General features: G+C 40.0%; 1 protein-coding gene across 6 annotated transcripts in view; it reads left to right on the top strand.

Moving 5' to 3' along the window:
- The window catches only part of STK3 (serine/threonine kinase 3), a 375,979-nt gene that overhangs the window by 91,208 nt on the left and 268,029 nt on the right, over positions 1–16,742 (top strand). For 5 of the 6 annotated variants that reach the window (XM_038555156.1, XM_038555154.1, XM_038555155.1 and 2 more), the window contains exon 1: positions 10,874–11,089. The exons of the other annotated variant lie outside the window; for it this stretch is intronic. In XM_038555156.1, coding sequence (XP_038411084.1) covers positions 11,064–11,089 — 26 coding nt within the window. In that variant the 5' untranslated portion in view covers positions 10,874–11,063. Of the gene's footprint in view, positions 1–10,873; positions 11,090–16,742 lie in introns of those variants that run through there. 6 annotated transcript variants of the gene reach the window in all.

Below are 16,742 nucleotides of genomic sequence, written 5' to 3'. Positions count from 1 at the left end.
AGGAATATTGGTCAGACATTTTGTAGAATATCTTTCAGTTGGGATTTGTCTGCTGTTTTTCTCATAATGAGACTGGATCTTGTGGTTTTGGAAGAAAGACCACGGAGGTAAAGTGTCCTTCGCATCACATCAGATCAAGGATACATACAACAAATATGACTTATCACTCTTGATGTTGACCTTGATCACCTGGTTGAGGTTCTATTTTTCTACTGAAAAGTAACTTGTTTCCCCCCGCTTTACATACTATATTCTTTGGAAGGAAGCCACTATTTATAGCTCATGGTTAAGGTGTAAGGAGTTCTGCTCTACTTCACGTTTGTCTATTTTTAATGATTTAGATGTCTAATGCATCAGGTATTCTGATATATTATCATAGTGGACATTGAGCTATTTCTTTCTTCCCTTTTTTATTTTTTCTTTCTTCCCTCTTTTGTGCAATAGGCATTTCTTTCATTTGGGGCATCATAATAAGAATTGATACCACTCCTATCTCTAAGAGAGGGTCCTGCTATTTAAGGCTAAACAGGGAATTTCTGTCCAGCTTTCCATGATTTAGTAAGATAAGCCAATCATTTGTTCAAGCACAAGCCAAATTATTTCATGTTAGGGAACGGTCAACCTGACAGCTTGAGCCAATGTGACAAGAATGTTGTTGCAGAAGCATTATGGGCAAGGATATTTCTCCTTCTTTGATGGAGATAGTGTTCCTCTTTAAAAAAATAGTGCTTTTTCTCCTTTTGGGCAGGCTGGTGTACAGATTTGAGGCTAGGAACTTTGGCAGCTACTTAGCCTTAGAATGAAGCTAACATTTCAGAAGTCAAAACCAAGAGATGGAAAAAGAAATTGAAAAACAAATAAACAAAACCGCTGTGTCTTTCATGTCAGTATTGAACCACTAAATCAAGCAATCCTACAGTCTGCTCTAGAAGACCCAGTTTAATAACCCTTTGTTAGCGAAGTTTGGGTTGAGTCTTCAATGGGTAGCAATATAAAGAAGCCTGATACAGAGGTCTATAAACAGAGAAGTAATGATGTGTATGCATGTATGTATGTATATATGTCTGTATTTATTTATTTCTTTTTTCCCTTTCAAATAGTCAATTGTCTAAATACAGTTTATTGAGCATCTCATTCTTTTCCCTGTGATGTAAAATGTCATCTTATCATAAACAACATTTCCACATAAAAATGGCTCTGTACTGGGCTCATGATTCATTATACACATTAATTTATCTACATCTGAATTAATACCACACTGTTTTAATCACTACTATGTTTTTGAGGTATAACTGACATATTAGTTTCAGGTATACAACATAAAGATTCAATATTGGCATATATTGTGAAATGATCACTGCAATAGATCTAGTTTATCTGTCACACACATAATTACAAAATATTTTTTCTTGTGATGAGAACTTTTAAGATTTTTTCTCAGTAACTTCCAAATATGCAATTTAGTATGTTAGCTATAGTCAGCATGTTCTACTGTACATCCCCATGATTTATTTTATAACTGAAAGTCTATATTTTGGTCTCCTTTCCCCAACCCCCACCTCTGGCAACCACTAATCTGTTCTCTATATCTTTGAGGTTGGTTTTTGTTTTGTTTTGTTTTGGATTCCACATGTAAGTGAAGTCATACAGTATGGTATTTTTTCTTCCTCTGTCTGACTTATTTCATTTAGCAGAATGCTGTCAAGGTTCATTCATGTTGTTGAAAATGGTAAGTTTTCATTTTTTTTATGGCTGAATAATATTCTATTGTCTTTACACCACATTTTCTTTATCCATTCATCCATTGTGGTCACTTGGGTTTTTCCATATCTTGGCTATTATAAATAATGTTGCAATGAAAATGAGGGTGCATGTATCTTTTTCGAGTGAGTATTTTCATGTTCTTTGGTTAAATATGCAGAAGTAGAATTGCCAGATCGTAAGGCAGTTCTATTTGTAATATTTTTTTTATATTTGTAATATTTTAAGAAACTTCTATGCAATTGTCATAGTGGCTGCACAAATTTACATTTTCACCAATGGTATAGTCAAGATATTTCTTTTCTTTTTGATAATAGCCATGTTAACGAATTATGAAGTGATATATCATTGTGGTTTTGATTTGCATTTTACTAATGATTGTTTAATGAGGTTGAACATCTTTACCACAATTTTATCATGTGTTTTGCCATCTGGCAGACAAATCTCTTTCCATTGTTCTTTCTTTCAGAAACTTATGGGCGCTTTTCATGTAATTTCTCTTCTATTCAAGCTTGATGGTTTGTTTTTAAATCCTATTTAAAATTCTTTTGAGACTTCTAAAAAATTGGGATTACTTTAAATTTACAGGTTAAATCTAGAGGTGACTAGCCCTGGTCAACACCTCTTGAGGGACTGAGCTGGAGGGCCCTACTAAACTGCACCCAAATTCCTGACTTCTAGAAACCAAGACTAATAAATGTGTGTTGTTTTAAGTTGGTATCTTGAGGGGCAATTTGTTATGCAGCAAAAGATAACTAATACAGATAAAAATCAGTGTTATGTTTATTTATATTTTCAATGCTCTTACTCTTGACTTACATTTTTAAAAATAATTTCAGTGTGCTAGACATAAGCCTATGGTGTCTAGAAGCTTCTCCATTATTCTCCCTTTCCTTCATTTGTACCTGAATATAAAGTGGTAATCTAATAGTCCTTTGTCAATGGTGACTTGTTAATAAGGTGCCCTTAAGATAACTTTTTGTAATGCCTTTGACTATTTGTCACAAAAGAAATTTTAGAAACCACAGTCATCTTACCCTCTTTCTCAATGAAGACTGAAATTGAAATCATAGTTTAAATGCTTGAGGGAAATTAACCATGTAAAGGTTTTCCATGGATAATTTTTGTAAAGTAATCACTTCATTAAGCAAAAAATTACCTTTTGTAAAGTAATCACTCCCTTTGGAAAAGAGTCCAAAGAAAGGAGCATGGGAAGCTTACAATAGGAAAACCTCATAGTTTCAGGATAGAGATCATACCTCATTGTCTGTGCCTGTCAACTTAATAAAAAAATGTTGATTGAAAGAATGTTTGATAGGAACAAAAATATCAACGTTTGAGGATTCACTATCTTTTTCTCTCTTGCTTCCTCTGCCCTTTTAAGAGAATCACCCCATTTCTTGTCTCCTAGGACTATGTTGTGCTGACAAAAATAAGTAAATCTAAAAGAGCTCTACAGAATCAAAGAGAAGGAGGTCAGATTATTCTCAGTAGGAAAAGGCCTGAAGCAACAGCAAAGGGAGGTAAATTGTGGGAGAGGGGGAGAGGAAGTGTAAGCTTGCCAAGGGGGGACAGGGGAGGGAAGGGGGTTGTAGGAGTTTGATGAGGGAGGGAGAAGCAAAATGGATGGTTGTCATGAAAACGTGAGAAAGCGAGAAAGATGGATAAAGATTTTTAGGGAGTTGTGTTGTGTGAATATGACATATATTTCTTTCCTCAGCATTTACATGGGATTGTTAGTAAAAATCTCTATTGTTACAAGTTTTTTGAAGTTGGATTTGAATTTGATTTGATTGTTTGATGGCTCAATTTTATTACAGCTTCTCTATTAAATACCTATCTCCCCTTTTCTATCCTGTTGTCCTAGGTCTTATTGTCCAGTTTCCCAACAGCATTAACTGCTCTCACCGCTGCATGTCTTGGGGTATTCTTATTTTCTAGCTTTCCTGGCCAGGAAGTAAGCACATCTTCCTTCTGCTTAGTTCAATCAAGACCAAGTTAGAAATTATTCAGACTATAGGCATGTATGGAAAAAAATTGAAAAAACAAAAATATAAAAAGAGAAACTATGAAGACATGGACCGATTTATTTCTAGAGCTTAAGTTTCTTATATTAATGTAACAAAGGCCAGCCACAGAAAGGCTTTAACTGATGGTGTTTGCCAGTTTCTTAGCATTGGTTTTCTTCTTTTCCTTGGATCTGTCTTTATGTTCAGTGTCTTAACCAATCATTGTTGTGAAGATCTGAGATATCTTCAGCTTGTTCTGGAATTTATCTTTGTATATAACAGAAACTTCTTTCTTTTTCCTTAAAAGTGATGCTATAATGAGGGTGATTTTGAATAATGGAAGGCATTTTTATTTGGCTGAGCTCTAGACCATATTAATTTGAACTACAGCACTTTTCTGAATGACAGAATTTATTGATAGTTTACTATGTAAGGCTTAAATCATTTTATTTTCATATGAATATATACTTTATATTTTTGAGTAAACTGTATTCTTAGACAGCAATAATCATATTTTCTATATCTCTTCCCTCATAGGTCCTAGTTACTGTGTTTACATATAGTTACTGTAAATCAGTGACTCTCAAAGTGTGATCTGGGTACTTCTGGGGGTACTAAAGACTATTTTGGGGAGTTCACAAAATCAAAACTATTTAAAAAACAATACTACAATGTTAACTGCCCTTCTCATTTTATTCTTTCATGAGTGTATGGTAGAATTTTCCAGATGCTACATGACATGTGATGATGTCATTCCTCTGATGACTAAAGGATTGTGTACTTGTGTACCCTTGTGTTTCTTTAAAAATTTCTAAGTTTTAATTTCTTAATATAGGTAGATGTAAACCACATAGACAAAAGTTCTTTGAGGTTGTCCATAGTTTGTAAGACTGTAAAGTGATCCCAAGACCAAAAAGTTTGAGAGCTGCTGGTGTAGATAATTATGTATTAAACTGAAAATAGGGGACGCCTGGGTGGCTCAGCGGTTGAGCATCTGCCTTTGGCCCAGGGCATGATCCTGGAATCCCAGGATCGAGTCCCATATTGGGCTCCCTGCATGGAGTCTGCTTCTCCCTCTGCCTCTCTCCTTCTCTCTCTCTCTCTGTGTCTCTCATGAATAAATAAATAAAAAAAATCTTAAAAAAAAAATCCTCATCACCTATTTCACCCACCCCCTGACCCTCTTTAAAAAAAAAAAAAAAACTGAAAATAGAAGCAATCTGATTTTTATCATTTCTTTCCCTGAGTTTACAACTGGGCCTGAAACTGGGCCTCTTTGCTATTATTCTCTGTATGGGTCAAAGTCCAGTCTGATACAGAAACCACAAGAGACAGAAGCCACATAGTTATTTGAATGAAGAAAGTTTAATACAAAACAATTATTGACTATAATAGGGGATTGGAATAACAGGGGATTGGCTAGTAACAGGTAAAGAAAACTCTAAAGAAAATAGGAATAGCAGAAATCAGGATTACTCCCCGTGGGGCTAAGACAAAGCACCCAAAAAGAGGTCCGCAGGGGTTGTGATATAGATTTTGTGGGAGAAGACACAATTACATCTCACTGAATAGCAGAGAAATTGCTGTGGTGCCACACTAGTGGAACTTGCTGGACATCTGCCTTCTGGAAGTTTCCAGAAATCCTTCTCTTAGGTCTCTGGAGAAAACTATCCATAGTGAGGTTTCTCACTGAGAAACTCTGCCCCAAAACTGCTCAAGGAAGAAGTAAGTTGTGGTGGGGAGAGAGACTGTTGACCACTGAGTGCTGTTGCTGCCTTGCAGCCAACTACTGGAGAAGCATTGCATCTTGCAGGATCCAGATAAGCAGTCCCCACTGTTGGAGTCTTCCAGTGGAAAACATACCAATCAGGGAGGAAAACTCTTTTGCAATGTCTCTCCATGGCTCTTTAGTGACAAAGTTTAACAATTATTCTATCTGATAAAGATAAAGATTTAAAGAACTTAGCTCCATTTTAACAAAGTAGGCAATGAGGGATGAATTTGGAATTGAGAGGAAACGAGATGACAAATGGTACACCTAACTTTCACTTAATATGTAGTTTATCAATTACCTATCTTAAAATTCCTGATGTTTTTGTTGCATGGGGCTATTGCCTATTACAATTGTTCCATTTTTTCCCTCAATAATAGAATCCCAGTTTTGTTCTCTCATGCTTCTCCTTGTCATAAGCTTCAGGGAACTTCAATTCCAGTCTCAGCTACAAACCCAGTTCCATGGGGTGAATCACCGTTGGTCTAAACAGGTTTTCGTGGTCCCATTTCCTTTGATAGCAATGACACAATTCTGGCCAATAGGATATGAAGTGAAATCTGCAAAGAGGCTTCTAGGATGTTTTTTCCCACCATTCTGAAAAGTGTATTCAGAAAGAAATAACCTTCTTCTGCTGCTAAGCATTGCCATGTCTTCTTGTGATGCTTAGAGCTTTGGCAGCCATCATTTGAGGAGGAAACAAGTAAATGAAAGACTTAATCAAACCTAGAAACATCTACCTCTAGGCTTGTTTTAAAACTCATTTAAAGATGTTTCTTGTAGTTAACTGATATGCCAGACTTTTGAGATGACATATGCAAAAGAGATACTGTCCTTACTCCCAAGAGGCTTACAATTTGGTAGAGAAACAAGTGAAATAAAACTTTAAGGTTGCTATGATAAGGGGATCCCTGGGTACCTCAGAGGTTTAGTGCCTGCCTTTAGCCCAGGGCATGATCTGGAGTCCTGGGATCAAGTTCTCACATCGGGCTCCCTGCATGGAGCCTACTTCTTCCTTTGCTTGTGTCTCTGCTTTTCTCTCTCTCTCTCTCTGTGTCTCTCATGAATAAATAAGTAAAATCTTAAAAAAAACCCACAAGATTGCTATGATAGAATAGTAGTTGAATTCAACTGCAGCATGCTAGTTCCAGCTCACTATAAAATTGGGTTAGAAAAGAGAAATATGGGACGCCTGGGTGGCTCAGCGGTTGAGTGTTTGCCTTTGGCTGAGGGTGTGATCCTGGACTCACAGGATCAAGTCCCATATCGGGCTCCCTGCATGGAGCCTGCTTCTCCCTCTGCCTATGTCTCTGCCTCTCTCTCTCTCTCTCTCTCTGTGTCTCTCATGAATAAATAAATAAAATCCTTAAAAAAAAGAGAGAGAGAGAAATATTATCAAGGAAAATGTTTTGTTAAGTTGCCTCTTGAAAGGAAATACTTCCAAGTTTTCCTGCAAATAAAAAGTTACATAATGTAATACATTTGATTAGAGCTTTCTCTCAGCCCCAAACTCTTCCCAGTAATAGTAGAAAAGATTCAGTGTTAATTAGTATTATTTTTCAAATACACATAAAAATGATAAAAAAAGTAACATAAATGCAGTTTCAATAAAAAGCAGCAACAAGTATAACAAGGAAAAAATCTTTACATTAGTATTTTTCTACTTGTAAAACATCGTGGTGTATGCATTCAGCGACACAAATGCAGTCTTGTTATTCCAATTTGAGTTCAAATTGCAGATTTCTCTTACATTTCTCTGAGAACACCCAGTTGAGAACTCTGGTGAGCCATTTGCTAGTTTAATTAAAGTGTGCACTAAAAAAAAAAAAAAATTGAAGTGTGCATTCCAGTTGGAATTGTTGGATGCAGAATCAGACTACTTTACTTTCATGGTTAAGTGAAGCTGAGTGACCCTTATATACATCTCAAATTTTCCTACAGTTTTCAATTGTTCACAAAGGCTGCTGCCTTTATTTGCAGGTTGAATGATAATTCCTATGCTCTCATTCTGGGAACCTTCAGATTGGCTTTTCATAGACAAAACAGAGACTTGAGGAGTTTTTTTTTTGCTTTGTTTTGTTTTCTACAAAAGTAATTCAGGAGAAAACCTTTTTTGATTTAGTAATACAACACAGCAGGCACATTCGCCTCCATGCCTTATCACTTACTATTTCCTTGGCCTCACATTTCTCTTCCCTTCACTATCTGCAAGGTGCTCCCCTGACTTCCCCAGCCTCCCTCTTGCTGAGGACTTCCCTGCTGCCCATTTCTAAATTTCATGCCTTCTCCTCCACGGTGTATCCCTTTTCCTATTTTACTTTTATTCCTTTTTTTTTTTAAAGATTCATTCATTCATTCATTCATTCATGAAAGACACAGAGAGAGAGAGAGGCCGAGACATAGGCAGAGGGAGAAGCAGGCTCCATGCAGGGAGCCCGACATGGGACTGGATCCCAGCACTCCAGGAATACGCTCTGGGCCCAAGGCAGACACTCAACTGCTGAGCCACTCAGGCATCCCTTACTTTCCTTCGTTATCAGTTTTCAATACCTAATCTTATTAATTAGGTGCTTATTTATTTTATTATGTTTCCCCAACCAGAATCTAAACCTCATGAGGACAAGGAATTATTGTCTGTTTTTCTCACTGAGGAATTCCCAGCACCTAGAACAGTATCCAATATACATAAGAGCTCAGTAAACATTTGTTGACTTACAGTGGAATGAGGCTTGGCTTTGGAGTTGGAAAGGCCTGGGTTAGAGAATGCCCGTTTTCTGTTTGGCCTGGGGGAGCTCCTTTCACCCCTTTGAGCTTCAGTTTCTTCACTTATGACATAGATATAACTACTTTCAGTGGTAGTTTTAAGTTTTTAAAATTTTTTTTTAACATTTTATTTTATTTATTCACGAGAGACACAGAGAAAGGCAGAGACACAGGCAGAGGGAGAAGCAGGTTCCCTGCGGGGGGAGCCCAGTGCAGGAGTTGATTCCAGGACCCTGGGCCTGGCCAAAGGCAGATGTTCAACCACTGAACCACCCAGGTGCCCAGTTTTAAGGGTTTAATGAGATAATGTTAGCCAATTGTCTGACCCTGTTAGAATCATACACCAGTTGCTAGCACTCTTCCTTTTCAAACTGAGGGAAGGCCCCAGAGATTTATTTTCTGATATTATTCCTTCCTTCCTTCCTTCCTTCCTTCCTTCCTTCCTTCCTTCCTTCCTTCCTTCCTTCCTTCCTTCCTTCCTTCCTTCCTTCCTTCTAGATTATTTCTAAACTTCTTAAAGGGTATCTCAGTCAGGGCTCTATTAGGACGGTTGAGGTCTAGGGGAACATAGGAAATAGAAGAGGGACCAAGGGAATAGCAGGGCACTCACTACCTGTAGGCCCAAAGGGATGAGGGGAAGAAATGAAAGCTGGGCTCCAGGTGACCTCACTGGAAGGGAATCAGGAGAATACGTAGCCTTACTTTCTCCCTCAGATGATCTCTTGCTGGGTCTTCCTATTGTAAGCCAGAGAGTTGAGAGCTCCATAATGTCAGCCATATAGGTCAACCCTTAGGGCACAGGGCAGATGGGAAAGAATGGAGAATGAATCTGGGGGGCTAAGGAAGTTATCCAACCTTACTATATCCAAGGTACCTGCTATGCAAGGGATAGAGAAGGTAAACATAGTCTAATTCTCAGCAGACTCATGGCTGGAATGATAGTCAAACAGAACTTTAATTTAGTACAACCAGCACAGTGTGTTATGGGCATATAGATGAGAGGCATCTCTTTCATAACTTAAATGTCAGAGATAGTGGGGGTGGTGGTGCTGGTGGTTTGACTGGGAAAGTCTTTCTGGAGATTAAGATTCATAGCATAATTCAGAGTCCATTTTAAAGTATGACAATTTGATCCCATTTTAAAATATGACAATTTTTAAAGAAGATTAAATGCTGTTCTCTGAAAGATTTTTTTGATGAAATAGAAGAAGATGGGACTAGGGCATGGAAGTGAGGATGAGAAGTGAGGGATAGAATGACATAATTTCAAAAGTTTTTCCTAGTTTTTGTGTTTTAATAATTTAGCTTTTTGCTGTCTTGTTAGTTCTGAACTATAAGTCCGTCGATGTTTAGTAAATGAAAAGGAGTATAAAATTTTATAACAATCTCTTTTTTGCAGAACCTGACTTCAGGGTTCAACAACGAATGGTCTTAAATTTAACATAACTAAATTTAATGGGGAATATAGTGCTTTGAAAAATAAATCATGTAAGTTTATTACATATGGAAACAATGCAAAAAAGAGGAAAACGACTATTAGACAAGTCTAATTTGGATTAATATTCACAAAGTTCCTTTATTTAACATTCTCTTCATAGACTTTGCTCTAACCTTCAAGAAACCTCTATGACTCTACACCTGGATAATTTCTAATGAAAGCAAACTCATTACATAGCACCTTAGATGATCATAAGAAAGATATTTATATACGGAACTTCATGTTAAATGGTATCCTAAAAAGATAGATGCAGGAAGGGATCAAATCACAATGAGGTCAGGGCCTTCGGAAAAGGTTGGGGGAGACAGGTGACAAGAAGGAAGAGAAACTTTTCTTGACTTCTTTTCTGTGCACCATAATTTGTTTTAGGTTTTCCAGGTGATCCAAGCGAACAGCTGGCAAGACCACAGTGCATGAAATCTGTGCACTGGGATCTCACCGCAGTCCTAATTTTCTTTGTAATCAGACGTAATTATAGCGAAATGTAGTGAGGAGTTTGTCCACAATCAACATCAAACAAGAATTTCCAGTAGTATCCCTCGTGCTGTAGCTACAAACGTCAAACCGGGCGGGCGTAAAACACAGCCCATAATTATAAACAACTAGAGACAGAAGCGTGGGCAGTTAGTGACACTTCAAAAGGCTGCACAAGATGCTTGGGATGTGTCTTTGGGAAATCCAGAGAAGAAATGAGTCAAATAGGATTGGGGCAAAAGCCAATTTTCGGAGGCAGATGCGGAGCGGCAGCTCTCAGCGGCTCCAGGGAAGGTGCATCCCCCGCCCCCGGCCAGCACAGACAGGCCCCGGGTCCTAACTAGGCCTTGGTCCGCGGGTCTCCGCGCCCTTTTTCCGCTCGCAGCTCGGGGGCCGGCGCTTGACTCCGCCTCCGCCTCGGCCTCGGCCTCCGCCTCCGCCTCGGCCCCGCCCCCGCCCCCGCCCCCGCCCCCGCCCCATCAGGGCCCGGCTCCGCCCACCAGCCTGGGCCGCCGCTGGCTCCGCCCACTCTCCCCGGGCGGCGGAGGGGCGGGGCTCGGCGGAGGGGCGGGGCTGGGCGGGGCTCGGCGGGGCGGGGAGGGGCGGGGCGCGGAGGCCGCGGCGCTCGCGAGCGGGAGGAGGATCCGCCGCGGACTTACGGGAAAGTTGGTCCGAGTTCCTGGAGGTTTTCCCCGGGGACTCGGGGGCTCGGCCGGCCGGTGCCCGGCTCCTGTCCTCCCTGCGTCCTTCAGCGCCCACCGGGGCCGTTCCTCTGTCGCCGGCCGCCATGGAGCAGCCGCCAGCGCCCAAGAGGTAACGCTCGCGGGGAGCCGGGAGCCGGGAGCCGGGAGCCGGGAGCCGGGAGCGGAGGGAGGGCGGGGGGGCCGGCGGCCGCGGGCGGGGGCGGCTAGGCCCGAGCTGGCGGCGACCCCTCCGCGGCGGCGGGGCCCGGGCCGGGCGCGTCGGCCGTCGCGAGGCGGGGCCGGGCCGCGGCTGCCCCCAGGCCCGGGGCGCCGCGGGGAGGCCGAGCCTGGCGTCTGCCGCGGCGGCCGGGCCTGGCGGCGTGGGGAGTCGCTGGGGAGTCGCTGGGGAGCGGCTGGGGAGCGGCTGGGGAGCGCCGGCCTCCCCGCCGCGCTCCTGGGCCTCTTCCTCCCGGCGAGTCTCGGAGCCCGGGACGCGAAACGGGGCATGCATTAGGCTGCTCGCAGCCTTCTCGGCGCTTTTGTCCAGTGTTTCTCGTGATACTGCCATTTATTTGAGAAGGCGGATTATTTGTTTCCCGTCGAAGGAATTCCGTAGGAACAGCTACGTAGTGTGTGGACCTTGAGGGTGTACCGCACTGACAGGTGTTCCTTCCTCACCGCCCTCAAGTTCAAAAGTATTTATGGATGCGAGACAGTAGGAATCCTAAATTAGAACCCCTTCCCCGCATAGTGCTTTGTTTTGTTTTCTAGCATATAGAAGTAGTGATGCTTTGGTATTTACTGTTAGTTTGATCTTTGATATATTGGAAGAGTGAGAGTACACAGTAGATACTTTTAAAAGTAGTATTTGAAATGATCAAGCTAAATCAAGGCTGCCCAGAGATATAAATTCATAATGTGCATCTTTTTTCCCCCCAAGAATGAATCAACGTCATTTAACTGGTGTTGTTTAAAACATGTAATCTCAGTCTTTCATTTGTAATTTATAAAATAAGAGTACTAATCTTTCTCCCAGAGAGTGCTGTTGTGAAGATTAAGGAGTTCCTGTGTTCTGATACTTAGAGATCTTTAGACGAAAGGTGATATATTCAGGAACATGGAATAATTAAAAAGGTAGGAACTTTGTGAGCTGTTGTGAATCGTGTGACTAGACATGTGAGCCTTGAGGCCTGGAAACCATCTGTTCAGGTGAAAAAAGGTGGGTGTGTGGAAGGGCGTCCAAAAGAGACTTGTTATCAGAGCCCTTGATTTTTGTCTGGTATTTTGTATTGAATTCTCGTATTGATTGGGCACCCAGTTTTAGTATCTTAGAAGAAAATTGGAAACTTTTTTTCTTCTCTGTTTTGGAAGGACTGTAAGGGGGCCACCTCTGAGATGATGCCCAAAGGTCAAGTTGAACAACTCCAAATTGAAGTAGAAGCTCTATTCATTCATTGGCTGTAAATTATCGGTTTCTTTATAGGTATAAGAGATCCTCTGGCCTTGCAGGGGCTCTAGAAAACCTAGAAGGGCCAGGGGGAGATGTGGGTGGTATATATAACCATTTCATGGTCATTTATACTTTACAAAGTGATGCTTGCACTCCAACAGGCTCATTTTTAGTTCTCTTCAGACAGACTTCGTTGTTCCAGGAAGGCATTTCTGGAAAGCAAGCTATGTGACATTAAGCCCATATATTTGAATGTCACTTAAATTTTTTTCATAGCATTTTCATTTTCATAATATCATCATAGCAACCCTATTACGTAAGTTTGATTACAGGAAGTAATCCTGTTTTGTAGCTGAGGACACAAAGAGTTTGCTCCATGGAAGGCTATGACAGGGATTACTGAAAGTGAGTTTTTGTGTCCTCCCTATTGATTATTACCTTCTAATAATAAAATATGCCATTTTTGAGGTCATTTTTTCCCCCAGGAAATTTGTATATGCATTCCTTTATTTTATTGTCATAAGAAAGAGGAATCATGGCTCTGCAGCTTATTACGCTAGTTCTAAATTTAATTTCTTCATCTGTAAAGTGTGTTACGGGGATTAGAATAGGTCATGTGTAAAAGCACTTAGCACAGTGCTCCATAATGTGTTGAACGACGCTAAATGTTGGTTTATTTTTTCCTTATTAAATGAAACTCAGAGAGGTTAAATAATTTGGTCAAGTGGAGGAGTTGCCAGAACCCTGAATCTGATTGGCTGCAAAGGCTGTGAACCCTCTCATTGTGTACAGTGATACCTCTTTTTAAAAACACTTCTTTTAGCCTTCCATGGTGTGGTGGCCATGTCTTTGTACGATCCTGTGGGCCCTCTGCTTGTTCTTTTCCTAATCCCTGTAAGAATGTTGCTTTGCTTTTCTGCCTTGCATAGGAGCACTTCCTTAGGGCTCAGACATTTTTACATGGTCACATTTATGTTGCTGATGTTCAAGTCTGTATGACCAGCAGGTGTGTTCAGTTGGAATATTTGATATTTTTATGCAGATCCATTCTTTCATTATTCTTTCTAGTTTGTCACTAAGTCCTATTGAATTCTCCATCAAGAAGTCTAGATTCATTTTCTTTTCTGTTTTTCATTTTTGATACTACTACTCCATACCTGGGTTTTATGACCGTCATACTTGATTTACAGCAATGCCTTCCAACTAGGTACTTTAGGGCAGTGGTTTAAAAAATTTTTTAGCAGGAAGGCTGTGTTTGGAGTAGAGGCAGGCACTAGGACCTGGTTCTCACTGCCTTATCTCCTTCTACTCCCCTTTTGCTGCCTGCAGAACCTCCTAATGATCCATAGGACACTGCCTGCAATGGCTTTTGATTTGTTTTCTTAAAGCATCACTTTCACCATGCTATTCCCTTTAAAAAAATTTTTTTTTTAATTTTTAAAAATTTTTTGGTTTGGGGCACACTTGTTTACTTAGTATCCAAGACCCCTATCACTTGGTCTCAGATTTAATCCCCAGGCTTTTGTTATTCTTCTCCAAGATGAATCTGTCCTGAAGTTTCCCTTTTGTTTTTTATTTAGGTTGTAGGGTATGGGTACTCCCAACTTTGCCTTTGTTCAGGCTTTTCCTTTGGAGAAGTTTGTATTATTTTTTGCTACGAATCTGTGTTTTATTCTTCCTTAAAGGCCGGCTTCATATAGAATCTTATTTGAGTGCTTTCTAGCCTAAGGTATTCCTAATATATCCATTTGAATATATGCCATCTTCATATTTTTCTTTTTTTTAATTACAAAATTTTAGCTATTCAAAAGGTAATGGGGACTAATTTAATAACTACTTATGTATTATGCTACCCAACTTGAGAAATAAAATATTGTGAATATAGTTGAAGGTCCCTAAGTATATCTGTTTTCAGATACATTCCCTCCCTATCCCCCAAAGGATTGTCACTACTTGGGTATTTGTTACTGAGTATTTGTTATTCCTTTACCATACATGTCTTTATATTTTTAGCATGCCATTCATGTATATCTGACCCAGTGTTAGGCCTGCCTTTGCTCTTTGGTATCGTTCTTGTCCTCTGGGAATTGGAGAGTCCACTGGGCAGCCAGATCTGAGAATTGTGACTAGAGGGTCTGGAAGGCCGCTCTTACCTTTACATCATTGATTTGGTCTCACCAACAAGGCTGTGTGGTCACTTAAAGTCACTGACTTGAGGTATCAAAATAGCTTTTAGATTCCCTGGGTTTCCTTAACGGATCTGTCACAGAGGTCCCCTTTGGGAATGGAAGACTGTTCAATGGTTATTAATTGTTAGCATTTTGGTAAGTTGAATTTCTCAGATTTTTTTGTAGGGGAACTACTAGATGGAGGAAAAATGACCCCACAGCAGGTAAGTTTTAACAGATAGAAGAGGGAATGTTGGAAGCATAAGATTTCTTAAAAGGCGGGGGTGGAGCTCTGTGATAGGTGGTGGGTAGCATGGAAACTGGTTGCTTGAGGATAGGTAGTTATATAAACAATATTTGTTAGAGGATAGAATATCATTGCTGGAGAGATACACTTTACCAGATGGGCTTTGCTCCTCAGTTTGATTATAGGATTAATAGTTACTTAAAATTTAAAAATCGTTAAAGTGTACTTGGAGGAAAAGTTGGTGTGGAACAGTGAAAACACTGGAAGGATAATAAGAGAGTAAGCTACTGAAATTTATTCTCAAGACAGATAAGGAAAGTTCTTTGATTTAAACCATGGTTGGATTCTTTGCAATTTTTTTTTCTTTTATATAAAAAGATGTGAAAAGGTAGTTAGGGGGAAGTAAAGTTGAAGATTCAAGTTAAAATGCTAGGGTTACAAAGTGCTTTCACACAAATGAAAAGTGAAGGTAAGAAAGCAATTATTTCCTAGGGGAAAGTGTTGCTATGAATAAATGGACCATCAGTCAGAAGGTAGTTTATTAGGGAATGAAAAAGCAACAGTAAAAGGACAAGGATATAGGAGAGTAAAGGAGAAGGTATTCATAGATTCCTTAGCATGAAAAGCCCATATCAGCTTGTAGCATCAGTAGCCCCGACCTTAGACCAGAAATTGGGAATGCAGATAAACAGCTGGGAAGTATCAGCTCTTGGAATTGAGTTGTGTGGAACAAAACAACAGACCAGGTAAGTAGATAGGAGGATATGACAAAAATCATGAAAATATTGAGAAGAGATGTGGGCTTCGTTTTATGTCTGTATTACTAATTTATATGTCCTTGGAATCAGAATTCTTCTGTGCTTATTATTGGAGAGATTCACAAGTGGGCAGCTGGAGTTTTTTTTGAGAAGATGACCTGAGAACTGTTAGAAAACAAAGGCAGCAGCTCAGGCCTACTACCTGGGGGAGGCTCCCAACTTCAGAGGCAGGCTAGGGGAGGAGGTTTTAAGTTGATTAAAGGGAAAGAAAAGAATGAAGCAAACATGAGCATCTTTTTGCATAATGACTTGGTCCATACAGTGTATCTGTACTCCTTTTGGTTTTTCTTGGCTAATTGGGAGTGGCACCAACTCTGTTAGAATTGATTTAGGCCCTGTAGATGGCAATGGTCATTTGGCTGTTCTTTCCTGAAGAGAGGGAGGGCGTATGACAGTAATACCTGGAGCAGTTCCTGGTGAGCAAACCTCAGTTGCACATTATTAAAACAGGCGATAAACTCAGTCTTTAGTCAACCTGAGGCAAAGATTAATTTATCTTCTGTTCTTTAAGGGCCTGAGATATAGCATATATTAGTACTTAAGAATTTGTTAGAAATGTAAAGAAAAAGGTAAACCTAAACACAGCTAGGTTGAAGTTTGTTTTTCTGAAGTAATGCTCATTCCAGAAGTGTGTATCAATAAAGCTTTAATAATATAAGGTTTAAGTTGGATTATAAGGGGGTGAAAAGTGCTTTGAATTTAATTTTCCTGGCTTCAGAGAAGCCTGTGTTGAACTAAAGGTACTGTCACTCTAGGCAGGTGATCCTATATTAGTGGCTCTCAGAAATTTTTTTAAAAAGTATTGATGGTGAAACCCAGTACATACTCACATACATACAAAACTAAAACAGAAGTTTCATACAGTGTACCATGTGGGTTGTTTTTGGTATTTTTCTATTTTCTGTTATGTTCTGTTTCATCAAAAAACTACTAGTCATGATCCACCAAATTATTTTCATAACCTACTAATGGGTTGTGATCTGCAGCTTAAAAAAAAAACATTGGCATATGTAGTAGTACCAGTCAAAAAACTGACTTCATTTCAGACTCTATCCTGGTACTTCAGAGCTCAGTGATGGCTTTGCCAGAGGTATCCAGAC

Source organism: Canis lupus, chromosome 13, assembly GCF_011100685.1.
Source record: "Canis lupus familiaris isolate Mischka breed German Shepherd chromosome 13, alternate assembly UU_Cfam_GSD_1.0, whole genome shotgun sequence".
Classification (NCBI taxonomy): domain Eukaryota; kingdom Metazoa; phylum Chordata; class Mammalia; order Carnivora; family Canidae; genus Canis; species Canis lupus.
This window is presented reverse-complemented; position numbering and strand designations above follow the sequence as displayed.